Source organism: Endocarpon pusillum (assembly GCF_000464535.1).
Source record: "Endocarpon pusillum Z07020 unplaced genomic scaffold C720987, whole genome shotgun sequence".
NCBI lineage: Eukaryota > Fungi > Ascomycota > Eurotiomycetes > Verrucariales > Verrucariaceae > Endocarpon > Endocarpon pusillum.
The window spans coordinates 245,302-261,662 of NW_006913582.1; the positions used below are offsets into that span (position 1 = coordinate 245,302).

The window sequence follows — 16,361 nt, forward strand, 5'->3', positions numbered from 1 at the left end:
TTCAATGGTTCAATACATGTGGTGGTGCGAAGAAGTCGAAGACAGAGGCTTGATGACAATCCAGAAAGTGGTTTGAATCTTGGAGCTTGCTTCGGTTCTCATCCTTGAATCCGTAGCTGGATATCACCCCTGTAGTCTGCTGTTGTTTGTGGCCTTGGTAGCAGTACACTTTCCAGAGTTGGCTCACGCTCATGCTGTCCCCTCCCGATCTGTCCTTGGAACCCAACGTGTCATACCAGCAGTGCTGCCTCGTTCCATTCATGGTGGCTCGTCCATTTTGTGTTGATGTGCATCATACCGACTTCGTCTGGCCCGAAGGCACAAGCAAAACTCGAAGAGCACAAGGACTTAAAATTCCTCAACACAGAACTTGTTGTGGTCTGTTCATTTCTTCGCCTTCTTTTTCGTCTTGTCGTTCACCTCAATCCATCTCCTGTCGACCCCTCTCTTCCCAACCTCCTTCTCAACCACCTCTCTCTGATCCCCTTGAACCAGCACCTCCATTTGCCCCGGTTTTCCGCCAACCAGCTGTCCCACACTTGTACTGCTGGCACATTTCTTCTGCAACTCTCCCGCCAGAATCTCCGGGTTGATTCCGAATACCTCTAGGTTCCCAATCTTTGTGACCGTCTTCGTTCCTGTCCGTTTCTCGATGATAACGGATAGTTTGGGTGGGGTCCCAGACTTTGGTTTGGGTAAAGATGGGTCCGCAGAAGACCACTTCTGATCACCCCGGAGCAATACCCAGTATGGCTGGCAGAGGTGCGTGTCTTCTAGGAGACGCTTTTGGAGGACATCACGAGCGATCTCCCCGGCGGCCAAGGCTTTCGTGTCGGCTGCTTGGGTTGTAGGATTTGATGCGCCACTGCCGCCGAGGATATTGTTTGCCAGGAATGGATTCAGTTTGATGAAGCGAGGTGATGACGACTGGGTTGTCAGTTCGGGGTCTTGATCGATATATGTACGAAGAAAAGAAGATATTTGGTTTGGGGTGTAGAAGTCGGTTTTGGACGGGAGAAGATCTGGCACAAGTTTGGATGACGGACGTAGCAAGGTTTGGAGGGAGAGGTTTTGGTTGACCGATGGATCGGAAGCTGTGTTGACGGCTTTAGAAGGTGTCTGAGAACTTCCGCCGCCTCCAGCATCTTCTCTTGGTTTTGGTAGACGATACGGAATGAAATCGAGGATGTGCTGGTCGTCAAAGTCGATATCGAAGATGACAGTCTCACCTCCGCTGCGATCCTTGGATTTGACCAAAGCTTGTTTGTCCAGGTATTTGATGAACTTTTTCGCGTTCTTCCAACTGGTCTTTTTCATAGTGTAGTATTGTGCTTGGGAGGTGGAGTGAATGGGAAGGTATGGTTGAATGAAGTGGGATATCAACATCGAAGGGTTCACTGGCAGATCGATACCGTAGTGAGGTGGAGAGCCATTCTTCCTGGCGTTGTGGAGAGCGAACAGGAAGGCGTTGTAGAATGCTTGGTCGATTTCCTGCGTGGAAGGTTCTGCTTCTTGTTCGTCAGCGTCACTCCTCTCTGAAGACGCTCGATGGGTGCCCCCGTTGTCGTTCTTTGTTTCTTCTAATGAAACTCCTCCCTCTTGACCATCTGCATCGTCTTCTTCAAGTGCCATGCTCTCCACACCTTTGCTGAGACCGACGACATTTGCCGAATCGTCCCATCCGTCTATTTTCTCGGCCGCCTGCTTTCCTCCTATCCCGCCATGGCTCCAAGCCCAAAGTTCGTCTCCTTCCCAGTGCACGCCTTTCACTGCATGACCCTTCGCACCCTGCACCTGCTCGAGTGCACTAACGTCAATCTCGCATACACCAACAAAGGCTGGGACGCTGGGTTTCTCGATACTGGCCACAGCAACGATAGCGTTCTTCTTTGCTTTTTCTGGAAATGGCGGGCCTCTTGTCAGACCTGGTGTCATCAGATCGGCGCCACTTCGTAGCTTCTCAACCACAAATTCCTGAGTATGCAACAACGGAACCAATCCTGGGTTCTGCCATAGCGTGTAGACTGTCGGGTACAGCCTTTGATCCGATTGTCCTATCTGAAACCACAAAATCCGTTCTTCTTGCCCAGGCTGTGAGCCGACGTAGATCGTCCCGGAGACGAGCTTAGAATGTGGCCCTGCATGGGTGTTGAATCGTGCCGAAAGGCAGTTTTCAGGTAGCAAGGAGGAGCGGATTGCGGTCAGAGATGTAGGATTTGGGTCGAGAGTGGTGGCACCGTTCTCATCGAGGGTTTGTGGAGGAGCAGGGACCTGGATCTGATATTCGGCTATGATCTGGTCGGCGAGCTTGCGACGATCCGAGGATCGTAAAGGAGACAAGTTTTTGATCTACATCCTGTAAGATGGTATTCCAGTACCGCGAGTGCAGTGCTTACCTGTGGCTTCTTCTTGAACATGGCGTAGAAGGGAAGTAACTTATCGCGTGGTCAGGGTGTCATGCTACACGTATCAGCTCTTACAAACCTTTCGTGGCTCAGCATATGTCGAGAGACTTTGCGTCAGCGTTGAATGTGAAAGGATGAACCTACAACAAACACTTGTAGGATACACAAAGATTTGCAAAGAATTGGGAGAATGACTCAAAAGAGCATGACACAAGCCATGTTGGTGCGGAGTCCCAGGTCATCTACAAGCATCCACGAACAAAGCTTCTCTTATCCTACAGCGATAGCTACATGAAGAGATGCTGTCAGTCAGACCAACAAACACATGCCGCTCCGAACGACATGTCCAGAGAGTCGACCAAAGGACAGCCAATCAACACAGATGTGGCCAGCCTAAGGCTGAGGATGGAGTCATGACCTTTTGATTTCCCTAACACTAAATATGGAAATCATTCTGTCGCAGCCAATGTCGCCCGTGACAGGCTTCCTTGCTGGTACAAATGTCGTCTCCGAAGATGGCTGCAGCCATTAGCAGCTTGTGAACCACAAACCGACGGGTATTGAACTTGCACACCAAAGAACCTATCCATTATCTAGAAACAAGAAAGTCAAGGGAATATCAATCTCCCCAACACCATGGCTCTGGATACCAAAATAGCGTCTCCAGTCGCCGGCCTGTACAAGCGGCACGAAAGGCAATCTAGCGCAATTACGCAATACATGTGCATTGAAGTGAGGAAGAAATCCAAGACTCCAAGTCGTGGGGCGATTTGTGGTATCATAACGGAAAATCAAGCTTCGTGAGCGGTCTTGCTCCATCCAATACTGATTAAGGGCTGACTGGTCCAGCAACAGCGCTGAACGTTGGCTCCAACCGGGGATGATATAAAACTTTTTAAACTGCCAAATTTGGTACACGCTTCCTGTTGGATTTGCCACAAGCACGCCGGTATTCCATGAAACCTTGCGAATGAATGCCGTATTGATCGTCCTCGTCGGTGTTGTTGTTGTAGGGATCGCTATCAGCCTCAATATTACCAGAAATGTAGTTGGTCACTGGTGCAAGATTGTCCGGGCGCATTCCTTGCTTCAGCGGCAGTTGTGCATTATCCGAGCGTGGGCTGTAGCTGCGCTTGGAGGACGGCGCCGGCAGGGGAAGATTCCACTGTCTGCGAGTTGGATCGAAGACGGTGCCCGATGATGGTCTAGATTGCTGGTTGTCCGTGAGCAGTGCAGGGAGCTGCATGCCTGAGCTCGGCTGGGGCTGGGGCTGGGTCACTTCCGTGGCCATATGAGGCATTGCTGCAGGATTAGGCAACTGTGGATAGCCGGACTTGGGTTGATCCACGGACGGACGGTCCATTAAACGCGCAGGTGGTAATGGAACGGCAAACTCTCGGGAAGAAGTAGAAGAAGAGGCTGGTGGCTGCAATGGAGCAGGCTGAGTATACGCCGGATGTTGTGGAGCAGGCATCCCAGCGGAAGCGCCGTTCATAGGCGGTGGTGGAACAGAAAAGGAGCTCCCACAATTGCTCATCGAAGGGGTAACAGAGTGAAATCCATGGGACGTGTAAGCAGAATCCTGGAGGGATCCACGGTGGTACGAGTCCACGCCAAATTGGCTACCATCCATGCTACAGCGGCTGGCAGACCGTTGCCGCTCGGTGGGCGTCTGAGGCGGATAGGCCGAATCTGGTGTGGCATACCGATCACCAGAGCGCATACCGTCTTCATAGGCCTCGTATTCATCCTTGCCTGTGTTTCGCTTCCTCATGCGGATATCCCGGCGTATGCGAACGCGGCAACCCTGATCGGCTACGATTCGGCTCATTTCAGTGCTTTCTGACAGCCCTGGGAATTTCTTTGCTGAATAGACCTGAAACGGGGTTGATTTGACCTCCAGGCGCCAGGCCATGCTTTCTTGCGTTTTGGGTCCTGGGCATGGAGTGAGCACTTCCAGATCCGCGTTTCGTGCAGGACGATCAACGTCGAAATCTTCTGCGTCCTTGGTGGCCTCATACAGGTTGAAGCTCAAGCGATACCAGCCTTCGTGACGGACAGACAAGTCAGGGAACAGGAAGTAAGCAGCAGGGGATGGACGGTCTAGGTAATTGGCACCAGCAACAGGACAACCGGTCAGCACCGGAATGGCAGGCGAGGGATGCATGCGGCCATTAGCGATAGGACGAGCCACCTCCAGGGTAGCGAAAAGAAAGAAATTAGCATTGTAGGACAATGTGATATCAGTCTTGGTGTTCTCGCCCTCAAAGACGCGAAGCTCAACCACTGGAGGAGGGTCAACAGGACGACGATCAGCGCACGCTACCTGAACTTTAGTAAATGATCACAACCTACGCCTGGCAGTGGGAACTCACCTCGAGCCCCAGCTCCACATGCTCTAGCTCTCTCGGGCTGCTGCTTGACGTTTAAGGTGTAGGTCAAGGTCTTGCCGTGCACGGTTTTGCGAGTCGTCGAATGAATGGATTCATTCTCCGGTTTCACCATGGTGAAAGGCATTTTGACAATGTCGTCTTTGGCACGACGAAAGGGTAAATAATAGCTTTGCAGAGTAGGAGCTGGAATAATGGAAGGGCTCTCTACCGAGTCTAGAGAAGTTTTGCGAATGTGAGCTGCTGGCAAGATATCTCTGAATGGAGGGAGTATCGGTTTGCGAGCACCTGGCGAAACAGGTTCGGCCCAGGAACCAGGCTTCTGGGAAGTGGCTTCTTGAGACTGGCGACGAAGTTCTTGTAAGCTAGACATGATGCGCGTCAGTTAGAGAGACCGCTCAATATGGTAGGTCGAAAGAGCAGAGGTAAAGACACAACTATTATGTACAAGAGAATAAAGCTGCAGAGGATATATATGTGGAATGGAGAAGGATTGTGGGAACAGAGCACAAGTGGATGGAAGAGAACCAGTGTGCGAGCGGCGTCATCCGGTCAACTGCAAACCCACTTGGGAGGATTCGTCGAGCAGCCAATTCTTGGTACCGAATCAACAAAGAACGGAATTGAGGTCTTACCTCCACAATAAACAACGGACTGTTCTTCGGGTTGCCTAGTCGTGGATGATTGAGGGATTTTGCAGCAAAGGTGCTCTGGTGACCTCAGATTCTCCCAGACTTGAACTTTCCCACCCCTTTCACTGGGAAGATCCGATTACGGTCGCTGATGTTGTAATTCGAACACGCCTACCAGGTTGCTGGTAACGATACTCAGGATATCCTGCAGACTGCTCTTTCCTTGCCAAAGGCCAATGCCTTTCCGGACAGATCGTTCCTGCTTTGACCTCAGCAGGTTCGAACCAAAATCCCCGGCGAAGCCCTTCGTGTGAGTGGAGACGCGATGGAACCGGTGATTATTAGGCGAGCAGCTGGGGCTCAGTAAGGATGGAGCACTGGGCGCTCAGAGCGACGCTGAATGGATACCAGGAAATCAATGGACCGACGGAGTGGTCCACGAAATTTCTAACTATCCGCTGGAACCATAAATCTGGTGCCTTAACGAATAAGGCCCAAGCTATTGCTGTCTTGAAGAAGCAAAAGCTGCGGCGAATCGAAACAACAAAGAGTCGAGAATTAGGGAGATGGAAGCTGGAAGGAGAGAGGACGAGAGGGGAGGAGGTGGAGGTCTGTCAAAGAGTAGTGAGAGAGCTAAAGCGGCAGGTTTACACTTTGCACGAGTGGATGCGGGAGGGTGACACGAAGCAGGATCCAACTTAAGCCTGACAGGCTGGGACACTGGGGTGGGAAGGGAAGGGTAGCAGAGTGCGCCCATTGCCCGGCATCCAGTGTCCGCTTTTTGCGCTTGACTACTAACTAATTGGGGCAACATGGTGCTAAACACATTACAGCCATCGGCTCGGAAGGGGAGCAGTATCTGCCAACCGACAGCCCCAGTTTTTCCCCAATGCTGGACGAAGCAAGGATTAACGATGCCCACAATCCACAACCCAGGCCCCGGTGCAAAAATGGTCATCGGTGGGCGCTTGGTACAGGCACTAATGCACCTGAGCATCAACGACAAGCACCGCTATTCCTCAATCGACTTTCTAAAGAATCTAGCATCGACAGGGTTCAATAGCTTAAAACCGCCACTGAAGCTTGGGTCACTAAACTTGTTCCACCCAACCAGCATCCACATGCGCATTTTACCGGCAAAAAGTGAGTCCCTTCCTCCACCAAGTCCGGCATTTCATGAAAACGTGGTATCTAGTTAGGAGAAATTCGAGATCGAAGCTCATATTGGGCCAGAAGACGTACGTTCTCCTTGTTGGAGAGCAGTAAATTCTCTGGCTCAAACTGAACCGCTCAAGGTGAACCGCTCAAACCTTAGGAATAAAAATGGCCAACGACCACATGACGATTTGAAAATTTACAGTTCCTAAGGAGCTGGTCGATAAGCATAATTCGAAGCAGGAGCCGAACGTGCTTCTCGAGGATAACCACAGTTGCATACAAAGAATAATGTTCTCGCTTGTTCATGGTTTCGAGTTCAGCGTCAACCAGTCATTTGATCATAATCAGCACCATGACTCCCGCAGCAGCAGACACCTGATCACAATCAGTTGTGAGCACTGAAAGCGATACTCCAATCAAATTCATTTCTGCTGCACACTAAAGGCAAGCCCCATATACTCAATACCATCCACCAAGTCGTGTAAAATCTGGTGCTAGCCTTGGTCTGGCCAGGGGTACTGAAACAGGCACAGCCCAAAATTCTCGATGCAGCCACAACCGGCATAGAGCCAATCACATCCATCCGTCTCATGCTCTAGTACTAGGTAAGATAGCCTTTTCCTCGTCTAGAGCTGCGTGCATGCTTGGGACAAAATCGAACAACCAGCAACTCGATCTAGCCAGGATCCGGAGAAGATCGCGGCACGAAAAATGTGGCCCTGGCTTGTGCAATTGTGCAGCGCACAACCTCCATTGAGGACCGAAAGGGTTTAAGCTGCCAATGACCGACTGATTTAATGAGCATAACGGCTCACGGTACGACTAACATGATCCGATGCGAGCCCGAAGCAGTAACGGGTATCGCAATGTCCAGACAAGCAAGTTAGTCTGCGTCTGCAGTGCGCCACATTGTTGAATTTTCTTCATCCGTTATGCGCCTTGGAAAACCTAGTCAAAAACCAGCCGTGTGCACAAGTATAAACACCACTCACTGTGACAATCCAGATGTGCAAAGCTTCAGCCATGCCAGTGCGCTTAGCTAACTTGGCCTATGGACCGCTTGTGAAATGAATACTGTTGGCGTGTGCAACTAACTTTTCAAAGGGTTGTGGACCAAATGTCCAGCCAGCTTTCACAAGAAAGGGGGAAACAAATACAATTGAGGATGGTTGTACGAAGTACGACATTGGGAGGGAGACATTTATGCACTGCCCACCACCAATACCGAATTTGATGCAGTCATGTTCTCAATCTTGGTTCATGGAAACCAATGGAAAGCAGCATGCTACGTAGGGGTGGACCACTTTTGGTTACACAGCACCTGGAACTTCAGCCCTCCATTTACTTACGGCACAATATCCAATAGTACATCTGTTTACTTGAAGGCAACCGCTTGCTCCAATAGTCAACCTAGCTACCTGGAATCTGGACGAAACAAGCCTAAGATCTCGATCTCTGCCCTGTTGTGATCATACTTGTGTCCCCTGAGCAGGCTGCAGTCACACACCTCCTGCGACTTGGTACGGAGTAGACATCAATTGCAAGAAGTGGGCACAAGCTTAGACTACAAGGCCCTGCCACCTCTACCTTTGTGTTGTTGTACCGGGCAGGTCTTTAATCTTAGGGCTCGATCAAGCCATCTGGATCAACCATCCGACACCCTCTAATAACCCCCACTTATGTCAGGTCGTCTGTAGAGGCTAGTTTCAGGGTCCGGAGGTCTCAGATGGAGAAATTGGCAAGTGTTAATCTACAGCATCTCAAAGGCTAATACCAGTCAGTACAACTCGGCGACAGTTGGACCATGGTACCTTTTTTCATGCTCCTAGTCGTACTACTTGTACAGCAAAGCTCGACATGGAATATTCCACCGGCAGCCAAGCAAGTCAAGTAAGTACTAAAGGTTGACGAAGCAGAAAGCGTCGTGGAAACCAAGGTTGGGGACTTCAAGCTGTGCGTTGGTTCTGCAAGAGCCTGCAGCTAGTTAGTTAAACCTCTTCCATTACCTTAGCCAGATCCCCACTCTGCAACCCCATTTTTAGCCAACAATTTTATCTCGCAATTCTGACAGTGACAACCACGGATGCTCAGGCTGGTCTCTGATCCTCTCTTTTCTCAAGTCCACCCATTCTCGGGATGCTTGAATCTGAAAACACTGACCAGGTTCCTGGCTGAACCTTAAGGAGGATACCGTTACTGTCCGAGACACCCATCCCTCTCACAGTTTCAGGCACTCCACAAGCCGCATTCCAGGATCAGGACCTTGACAGATCCTTCCCGAACAATCCGCAATCACTCGCATTTACTTACGTAGTACGTACTACGCAGCAGCTTCCATGTCCCTCCCTGCTGTTTGACTTGCGAAGTCTTTGTTCGTTTTATGTTACTACATAGTGCGGAGTATGTAGGTTACGTATCTTGCATTGAAGATCGTTGTCCCGTACTACTTGTACGTACATGGTAAGCACTTTAAACTTCTTAGGTCGTTGCAGCGAGTAGCAGCAGCTCTGAAAGAAATCCGTGTTTGCTATGATGAGATCTAAACTATACAGCTATGCACAGGAGAAGCTTGTGAAAGGGGAAAAGGAAATCCTTGGGGGGACATGCTTACGGCCACATCCAGCAAGAGTCTCCCTGCTGATGGGGGTTGTTTATGTGTGGTCATCGATGTTGGGGCCAGGACCAAGACTTGGCTGCTGAACCTGAGTTTCTTCACGGTAACCCGAATTATTCGAGCACTCGCCCGGCCCTCCCTTTGGCGGCACTACGGCTACAGGCCTAACTTTTGGTCCCCCCCCAGTCAAAATATCTTACAAACGCCTTTTTTACATACACACCCTGTCAGTATCCCAGTCGCTATTTTGCACGAATTTTGCTCATCCTGCAAATCCTGGATTTGGATGAAGAATTGATACAAGAGTGCTATGGAAATACCCTGCATAAGTACGACGAGCTACGAGCGGCTGTTAATGCTGCATGGGATGCTGTGCCTTCTGACATCCTAAAGAGCTGCTTCAGTTGATGCAGGGAACATGTCAAGCAGTGATAGATGTCAAATGGAATGCAAACTCGGATTCAAAAGACTAGTTCTATTTGAGCCATTTTGTGGGTGTCTATACTCAATTCTACATAGTACGTTTTGTACGGATACTAACGTTTTCAGCAGGGAGGTCAAAAACTAGGCCTGTAGCCGTAGTATGTTGCAGACCTGTTGCAGACCGAGCTCTTCCTCATTGGACCGCATATCTGACATATGCAACAGTCACTGACATCGGCTCAATAAACACCGCCATTCGTGGTGTCTTCCGAACCTCGTCATGCGCCAGATGCATGCCCTGATGACGGCGGACACAGACATACTATGGTACGCACATACGTAGTACGTTACTTGTCATGTCCACCTATCATCTACTCACAGCCAGTGCTGCTCGACTGTTACCCGCTGACAGATGTGCTTATCCTCCGTTGGCACAAAACGGTTCCGTTTGGCCTACGGGTAACATCTGCCATTTTGGCATGACAGATGCTCTATGGCAGCTGTGAAACTATTTTGGTCGATTCTCGGAGATATTTCAAATGTCTCAAGTGACGAACTGCAGCGGACTCGGAGGCTGGCTTATACATGACTTGGCATGAGCAAATCACCTTCAAGTTTCGTTGATGATTCAAGTTGACTGAGGCTCCAATTCCTCAGTTCCAGCCTGCGTCTTGTCTTGAACTATGTTGTGTCTTCCTCACCCTTCCAGAAGCCTGTCAGTTGAGTTTGAAAGTCAACCGAGCCAACGGAAATTCTCCGTTGGCTGGCGGCCGTTTTGCCATTCACTTCATATGTCAGTGGTCTGGTTACACATGCAGATGTTGTCCTCACCTGTCGTACTTTATGCTACTCGAATATTCAGGTACCAAGGTACTCCGTCCCCAAGCAGTCGCAATGCTGCTTGTGCGTGCATCGCATTTCGATCCCCGGGTTGAGAGGATGACATCTTGTTCTGCGCCTAAAGGATCCTAAGGGTGTGTGGAAACCCTCTGGACGTTCAGTTCCAGGCAGTTGGTATGTTGGCACCACTGGCTACGCGCCCCGGAGTATCCGCACAATTTCACAACAAGCTGTCAAACTGTCAGCCTTGTGTCAACTCCCTCCATGTGCTTGAAGAGACACAAGAGAGCATGACTTGCATGGCGGGTATATCAGATTGTCAGGTGCAGAGGCAAGATTCATTCAACTATCCGGACCCACCGCAGCCGAAATGACGGCCTTGGCCACCGGTCCACATCTAGAAGTCTGAGGATTGAGCTTGATGGACCTTCCTATTTGAGAGGAGTCTATTGACCAGCCAAGTACACCAGGAAGCATCTTCCCCTTCTCAGGAGGTCCTTGCGACCTTACACACCCCACGTCATGTGTTCGTTTTGACGTAGCCTCGATCACCATCGTTGGCGGCTCTAAAGCGGCCACTGAACGGAGTTAGGGCAAATTGATCTGATCTTCAAATACCACCGACGTCTTCGCTATCCTGTATTGGAGACAAAATAATGAATGAATGACCGGCCGAAACGAACATCTCCAATCCGGAACTATGTGGTGAATTGCTCAGCTCCCATGCTTGGTCTCAGCCCTACCGTGGTAGTGTCATTCTCCCTCTCTGTCTGGACCGAGCCCTCCGACAAAAGCCCACTAAACCAGTACAGTTCTGAGCGTTTGAATATCCTAAATCTCCCCAATGAAGCCACTACCTCGTTCAACCCACCCTTTCCATCTCCTTTTCGTCATAAAACCTAGACCGCAACCGGCCATGCACTACCTGTCCTCAGAGCCAAGTAGAAAGCCATGCCAATGCTCGACCCGACCCAGCCCGACCCAGCCATTTGATAAAAAAACACTGTCAACCCACCCTTCGCTCAGCAACCTCCCTCCCTGTCCCACTACCAGTCTTCCCCCGGGGTGTCAAAACTCAGCTTTGCTCATTCATGCTCATACCGCTACAGAGCGCTCCCTCGTCACATCAATCTCTGACTCCCAACTCCAACTCCCACCCTTCGCAAGCAACCAGAGCAGAGCAGAGCAGAGCAGAGCAGTCAGTCAGTCGCCAACTCCATCCAATACATGAAAGCATTATTTAACTGGCAACGCGCCGTCTCCGCCCAGCGTGAGTATCAGAAACGCAAAGACGTTGAAATATAACTATCACATCACCCTTCCGGGTTCCGGGTTCCGGGGCAACGGTAATGCCAGTATGACACCGACTACCGGCGTTTCTGATGTATCGCTTCGCTCCGTCTTGTTTTTTTGGGATCGAGGGGCTCTGCTCTGCTGGTAGTTGTCTTGCTCGCTTCTCGGTCGGGGAGAATGTGCGCTGGCGTGTGTGCATGTCTAGTGATGATGGCTTTTTGTAGTTGGTGTAGAGCAGCTACGGTGAGGTGGATTGGATGGATGGTGGCTTGATACGTTATATGACATGCGGCACCGGTTTGGTGGCTGTTGTGAGAATAGGTACGGGGTATACAGTTCAAGTTCTGTGTATGTGGGATGAGGATGAGGATGAATGGTGTGCATGCAATTGACTTCTATGTCTATTCTTCTTCCATGATCCGCAATAGTACCAGGCCCTTCCCTCCCCTCCCCTCCCGTTCTCCCACGTCTCCCTCATTCTCCTGTCTCCCATCTGCCTCGCTGCAGTAAGCATGCGCTTCTAGTGATCAATCTCTCGTATCCACCACGCTCGCTCTTTCTCTCCCTCTCCCACCTCACTCGTCCGTCGTTGTTTTCACGTCGTCCATCTGAACTCCCGCTCGGGAGCTGGGAGATCATCAAGGCCTCATCGTCGCATCCACAGTCTCCTGAGAGGTGCGGATGATGCGCTCGCCAAATTCCAGCATGGAGCCGAAACTGTGTCGAGTAGTCGACCGGATTGGCTGCCGTGCTGAAATGCGGAGCTCGGGCATTTTGTTCAAGTTTTCGACTGTCTGGATGCTGCTGCTGCTGCTGCTGCTGTTGGGTTGTCCTGTATGAATGCTGGGTTGAAAGGTGAAGGGAGAAGCTATTTCTTCTCACACGCTGGCCGTAAGCTAGATATTAGGGTCAATGGGGAAATCGAAATGTCTTATCATGTAGCGTTTCCTCGTCATCCTGTATCCATCTTGTCGCCCTTCGCATTTCCATTCGTGGCCAACCCTGCCCGCTCTTCTCTTCCCTCCATAGCCACATCAACACCCCTTTCTATATCACCCTTCGCGGCATCGCCAACTCCCCTCCCACTCTGACATCCCGGACAGTTATGCACGACCTCGTGCGCGAAAAGGTCACAATCAATGCAGAAATGCCTGCTACAAACTGTACACTCGTACCTCCCACTCAACCCCTCTCCCTCGTCGCCCCACCTCTCACTCGGCGGAACCTCAGGAAAGGGTCTCCCGCACGCAAAACAATGCGAACTCCGCCACGCATCGGCCCAGGGCACTTCCAGCCAGTTCACAAGCGGAAACAGGTGGTGATACGACCTGGCAAGATGCGTGGACAGGATGAGGGTCAGTCCACACGACGGACACTCTGCTGGTAGACTGCAGACTTTGCTTCCACATCGGGAGCAGAGGTATCCCTCCCTGCTGGGCCGAGAGTGGCATGCACAGAAGCTGGGATGGGATTCGACGGTGCGAGACGGGAAGCCCATCATCAGCAATGAGGAAGAGGATTTCGTCTGTACAGAGGTGATGGGCGGCGTGGTGAGTTCCATCATCAACTCACGGAAGTGTTGCTCGTGAAGGACGATGGTGTAGTTGCTGCGGTCACCGTTGTTGGTTTTGGTGACGAGTTCGGCGCAGATGGCGACTTGGGCGGCGAGGCCGATGACGCGGGCGCGGATCTTATCTTTGACTAGGTTTGCGATTGTGAGGTGGATGTCGTTTGGGTCGACGGTATGGAGGGCCCCAAAGACGAGGAGAACTTCTCTTGTTCCGTGGGTGGGCGCGTGGAAGAGGCTTGCTCGAGCCATTTCGAGCGCGTTTTCGAGACTCGGCTGTCCGCGCGGTTCTTGCTTTCGGAGTTCGTGGAGCGACGAGATGTGATCATTGGGGTTTCCGCTCATGTTGGAAATGCGAACCGCGAGGCCATCGCGCATACCGATTATACCGAGTTGGGAGATTGGGTTTTGTTCAAAGAATTCAGAGACGAAGCTGCTGGCGTAACGGATCGTGAGATGGTAGCGAGTGGGCCGGAGGTCCTTCTCTTGCATTGCGATGGAAAGGTCGAGGATTAGGATAACATGACGGATGATGCCTCGTTGGAGGGGTGTGGTATCTTTCAGAAGTCTGCACCCAAAGCAGCGTCAGCGAGGGCAACGCCGCTGGAAACGTGCTTGGGTTGTGGATCTAGATGACCTTTGCCTCTTCCCTGCCTGTAGCAGGCCCTCAACCGCCCCTGTGATTGTGCCATCTGCCCCTTCAGTAAGATTTTCCCAGGTGCGGGTTACTTCGAAGCCGGAGGACTCTTTATTCGCACGAGTCGACTTGGACCGTGTGCCGGCGAGAGCATCACGGTTGGAAGAACCGCCAATGTCAACATCATCGTCGGAGCCTCCTACATAGTCTTCGTCGGATACCATTGTAGGAGGGGAGTGCGAAAGCGAAAAGCGAAAAGCGAAAAGAGTGTCACCAGGGACCGGAGCTAGGGGCCAAAATTCTTGACACTTCTCACCAAGCAGAATTTCAAAAAACGGTTTAAATCATCTCTCTAATGTGGAAAGCACCGCCAAGCTCGTGTAATTGGTTGAACCTCTAGCATTGTTGAGTTAGGGTTCCTAGTATATAGATTCGCTCTGTAGGTGCCTTTAAGAAGAAAGAGTAGTACTTCGGAATATGGACTATAGCTGGAATCATAAGAATAGCCCTATCTAGAAATATGTTAAGAACGCGTGTTATAGATGATAACATTCTAGCGTATATAACTACAAAGTTGCTTGTGATTGAATCATTACTCCGTAGACAGTGCAGTGCTAAGAGTGTTACAACGCCTTTTAAGCCGTGGCTTACTACGTTAGAAGCCGGATCCAACAAGCTAATGACTATAAGTATATTTCGGTTTATCACAAGAGAGGCGCGATGGAAAGGGGAGATCCTAGTTTTAGGTACTAACGCAAAGTGACCTAACACATCTACTACCATTGTATCTACCGCTATTCTAGTCCTCCTAAATAGGCAACCCCTCTCCTTCGTTTCCTGCCAGACTCGAGAGGTTTATGCCCAGTGGTCCTTTTGATATCCGACAGTAGAGGCGATAATACATCCCGGCGAGTGGAAGGGAGAAGTTGGACTGGCGGTGACTTGATGTATTCTGAATACGGGCTGGCATCTCCTTCCAAGTTCGCAGATGTCGTATGTATATCCTTCCACAAAGCCTTCAGTCGTCCGAACGCATCCCAGGCCTGCAGATGTCGACATAATCGCAGACTATATAGCAGGCATTCTTCGAAACTGTCTGTATCAATCCTGCCAGCAAAATCACATAACGAAGGAATCTTCGGAACACCCTGGAAAGTACGATACAACGTCATATAATCATAAATACTGTCTCTCTGGACCGTGTCTGAGTTGTTTATACGGTTGCTCGCGCAAGCATGACCCATCTTCATTAGCCAATGCTGCAAGCTCAGGTCTTTTGGCGAAATAGGAAACTTGCCATTGTCCATCTGAAAGAGTTTCCGTTCTCCCGGGGTATCCTCGGCGCCATACTTTGTTCTCCATAGTCCATTGGCCTGGTAGAAGTCAAAGCATGCAATCTGACAGTTTGAGAAGACAGTCTCTATGAGTCTGGTGTGCGTAGTGGGCGAAAAATCTCGCACTTTTGCTTTAAATTCTGCAGAGGGCATCGAAACCTTTGGAGATAACCACTGCGGAAAGCCCACGCCATACAGATCTTCAACTTGAATAGGATGGCCACTTGATGTTGGTTGTATGGGAGTTGATGCTCTGAGAACAGGTATTTCGGCGTCTGGAGTCTTATCAGAAGGTGACTCGAGTTCCGTTGTGCTTGTGGTTTCGATATGTTCTTCCTCCTCTGAGGCCGACGAGCTGGCATCATCATCTTTTTCTGTAGATATCAAGCGCATTTCTGACAACCCGGTCTCAATTCGTTGCAGTGAAGAACTGTTGCGGTCAGCCGCGCAAACACATACTGGAACTCTCAGGCAACCTACTTTCCCATTGTTGTCATCAAGAGTGTGAAGCTTGAAATGTGAAATGAAATGTCTCGGTGGATCCTCCCGATCTTCTTTTGACCCGTCAACCACTTTATTTTGATCCAGAGTTGCTCCGGTCCCTTTGATCCAGCCACCATCGGTCGGAATTTGTCCACTAGCCCTTGCACCTCATCCAGTGTTGCCTTCAATCCAAGAGTCATTGTCTGGAGCATCTTCATACGCCCTTCGCCATGGGCTCTCACCGCTGACTCCTTTGATCCCAGGTCATCTTCAATGTGATTGAGTACACCGTAAATTGTCGTCAAATCCCTGGCGAGGTCTTTGATATCTTGGGGCCCGTCCCTCAGCGACTCGTAAAGTTGCCAGGAAAACTTGATCACCTCCTTGAAGTCGGTCAGGGAGAATCCGAAAGACATGTTTGATGTGCATGTCCTTTCGCAGAAGTCGGCCTCGTTGGCAAGATAGGCCCGTAAAGCAGCAAGAGGAGGAGGTCAAAGGCAAGGCATATTACTGAATTAAGCTCCTGGGAGAGTCAGGCTACTGGGAGAAACAGATTAATGGGAGAAACAGATTACTTAGTTACAA

General features: G+C 50.5%; 4 protein-coding genes across 4 annotated transcripts; all 4 read right to left on the reverse strand.

The window, feature by feature from the left end:
• Positions 1 to 384: 384 nt before the first annotated feature.
• EPUS_01260 (uncharacterized protein) lies at positions 385 to 2,417 on the reverse strand (the record flags this gene model as incomplete). The annotated part of the gene is made up of 2 exons (XM_007788553.1): positions 385 to 2,349; positions 2,397 to 2,417. The coding sequence occupies 2 exons, from the start codon at positions 2,415 to 2,417 to the stop codon at positions 385 to 387; spliced, it is 1,986 nt and encodes a 661-aa protein (XP_007786743.1).
• An 883-nt stretch (positions 2,418 to 3,300) lies between these two features.
• Positions 3,301 to 5,168, reverse strand: EPUS_01261 (uncharacterized protein; the record flags this gene model as incomplete). The annotated part of the gene is made up of 2 exons (XM_007788554.1): positions 3,301 to 4,727; positions 4,781 to 5,168. The coding sequence occupies 2 exons, from the start codon at positions 5,166 to 5,168 to the stop codon at positions 3,301 to 3,303; spliced, it is 1,815 nt and encodes a 604-aa protein (XP_007786744.1).
• A 7,061-nt stretch (positions 5,169 to 12,229) lies between these two features.
• EPUS_01262 (uncharacterized protein) lies at positions 12,230 to 14,183 on the reverse strand (the record flags this gene model as incomplete). The annotated part of the gene is made up of 3 exons (XM_007788555.1): positions 12,230 to 12,651; positions 13,328 to 13,890; positions 13,960 to 14,183. The coding sequence occupies 3 exons, from the start codon at positions 14,181 to 14,183 to the stop codon at positions 12,230 to 12,232; spliced, it is 1,209 nt and encodes a 402-aa protein (XP_007786745.1).
• A 570-nt stretch (positions 14,184 to 14,753) lies between these two features.
• EPUS_01263 (uncharacterized protein) lies at positions 14,754 to 16,192 on the reverse strand (the record flags this gene model as incomplete). The annotated part of the gene is made up of 2 exons (XM_007788556.1): positions 14,754 to 15,723; positions 15,774 to 16,192. The coding sequence occupies 2 exons, from the start codon at positions 16,190 to 16,192 to the stop codon at positions 14,754 to 14,756; spliced, it is 1,389 nt and encodes a 462-aa protein (XP_007786746.1).
• Between the last annotated feature and the right edge of the window lie 169 nt (positions 16,193 to 16,361).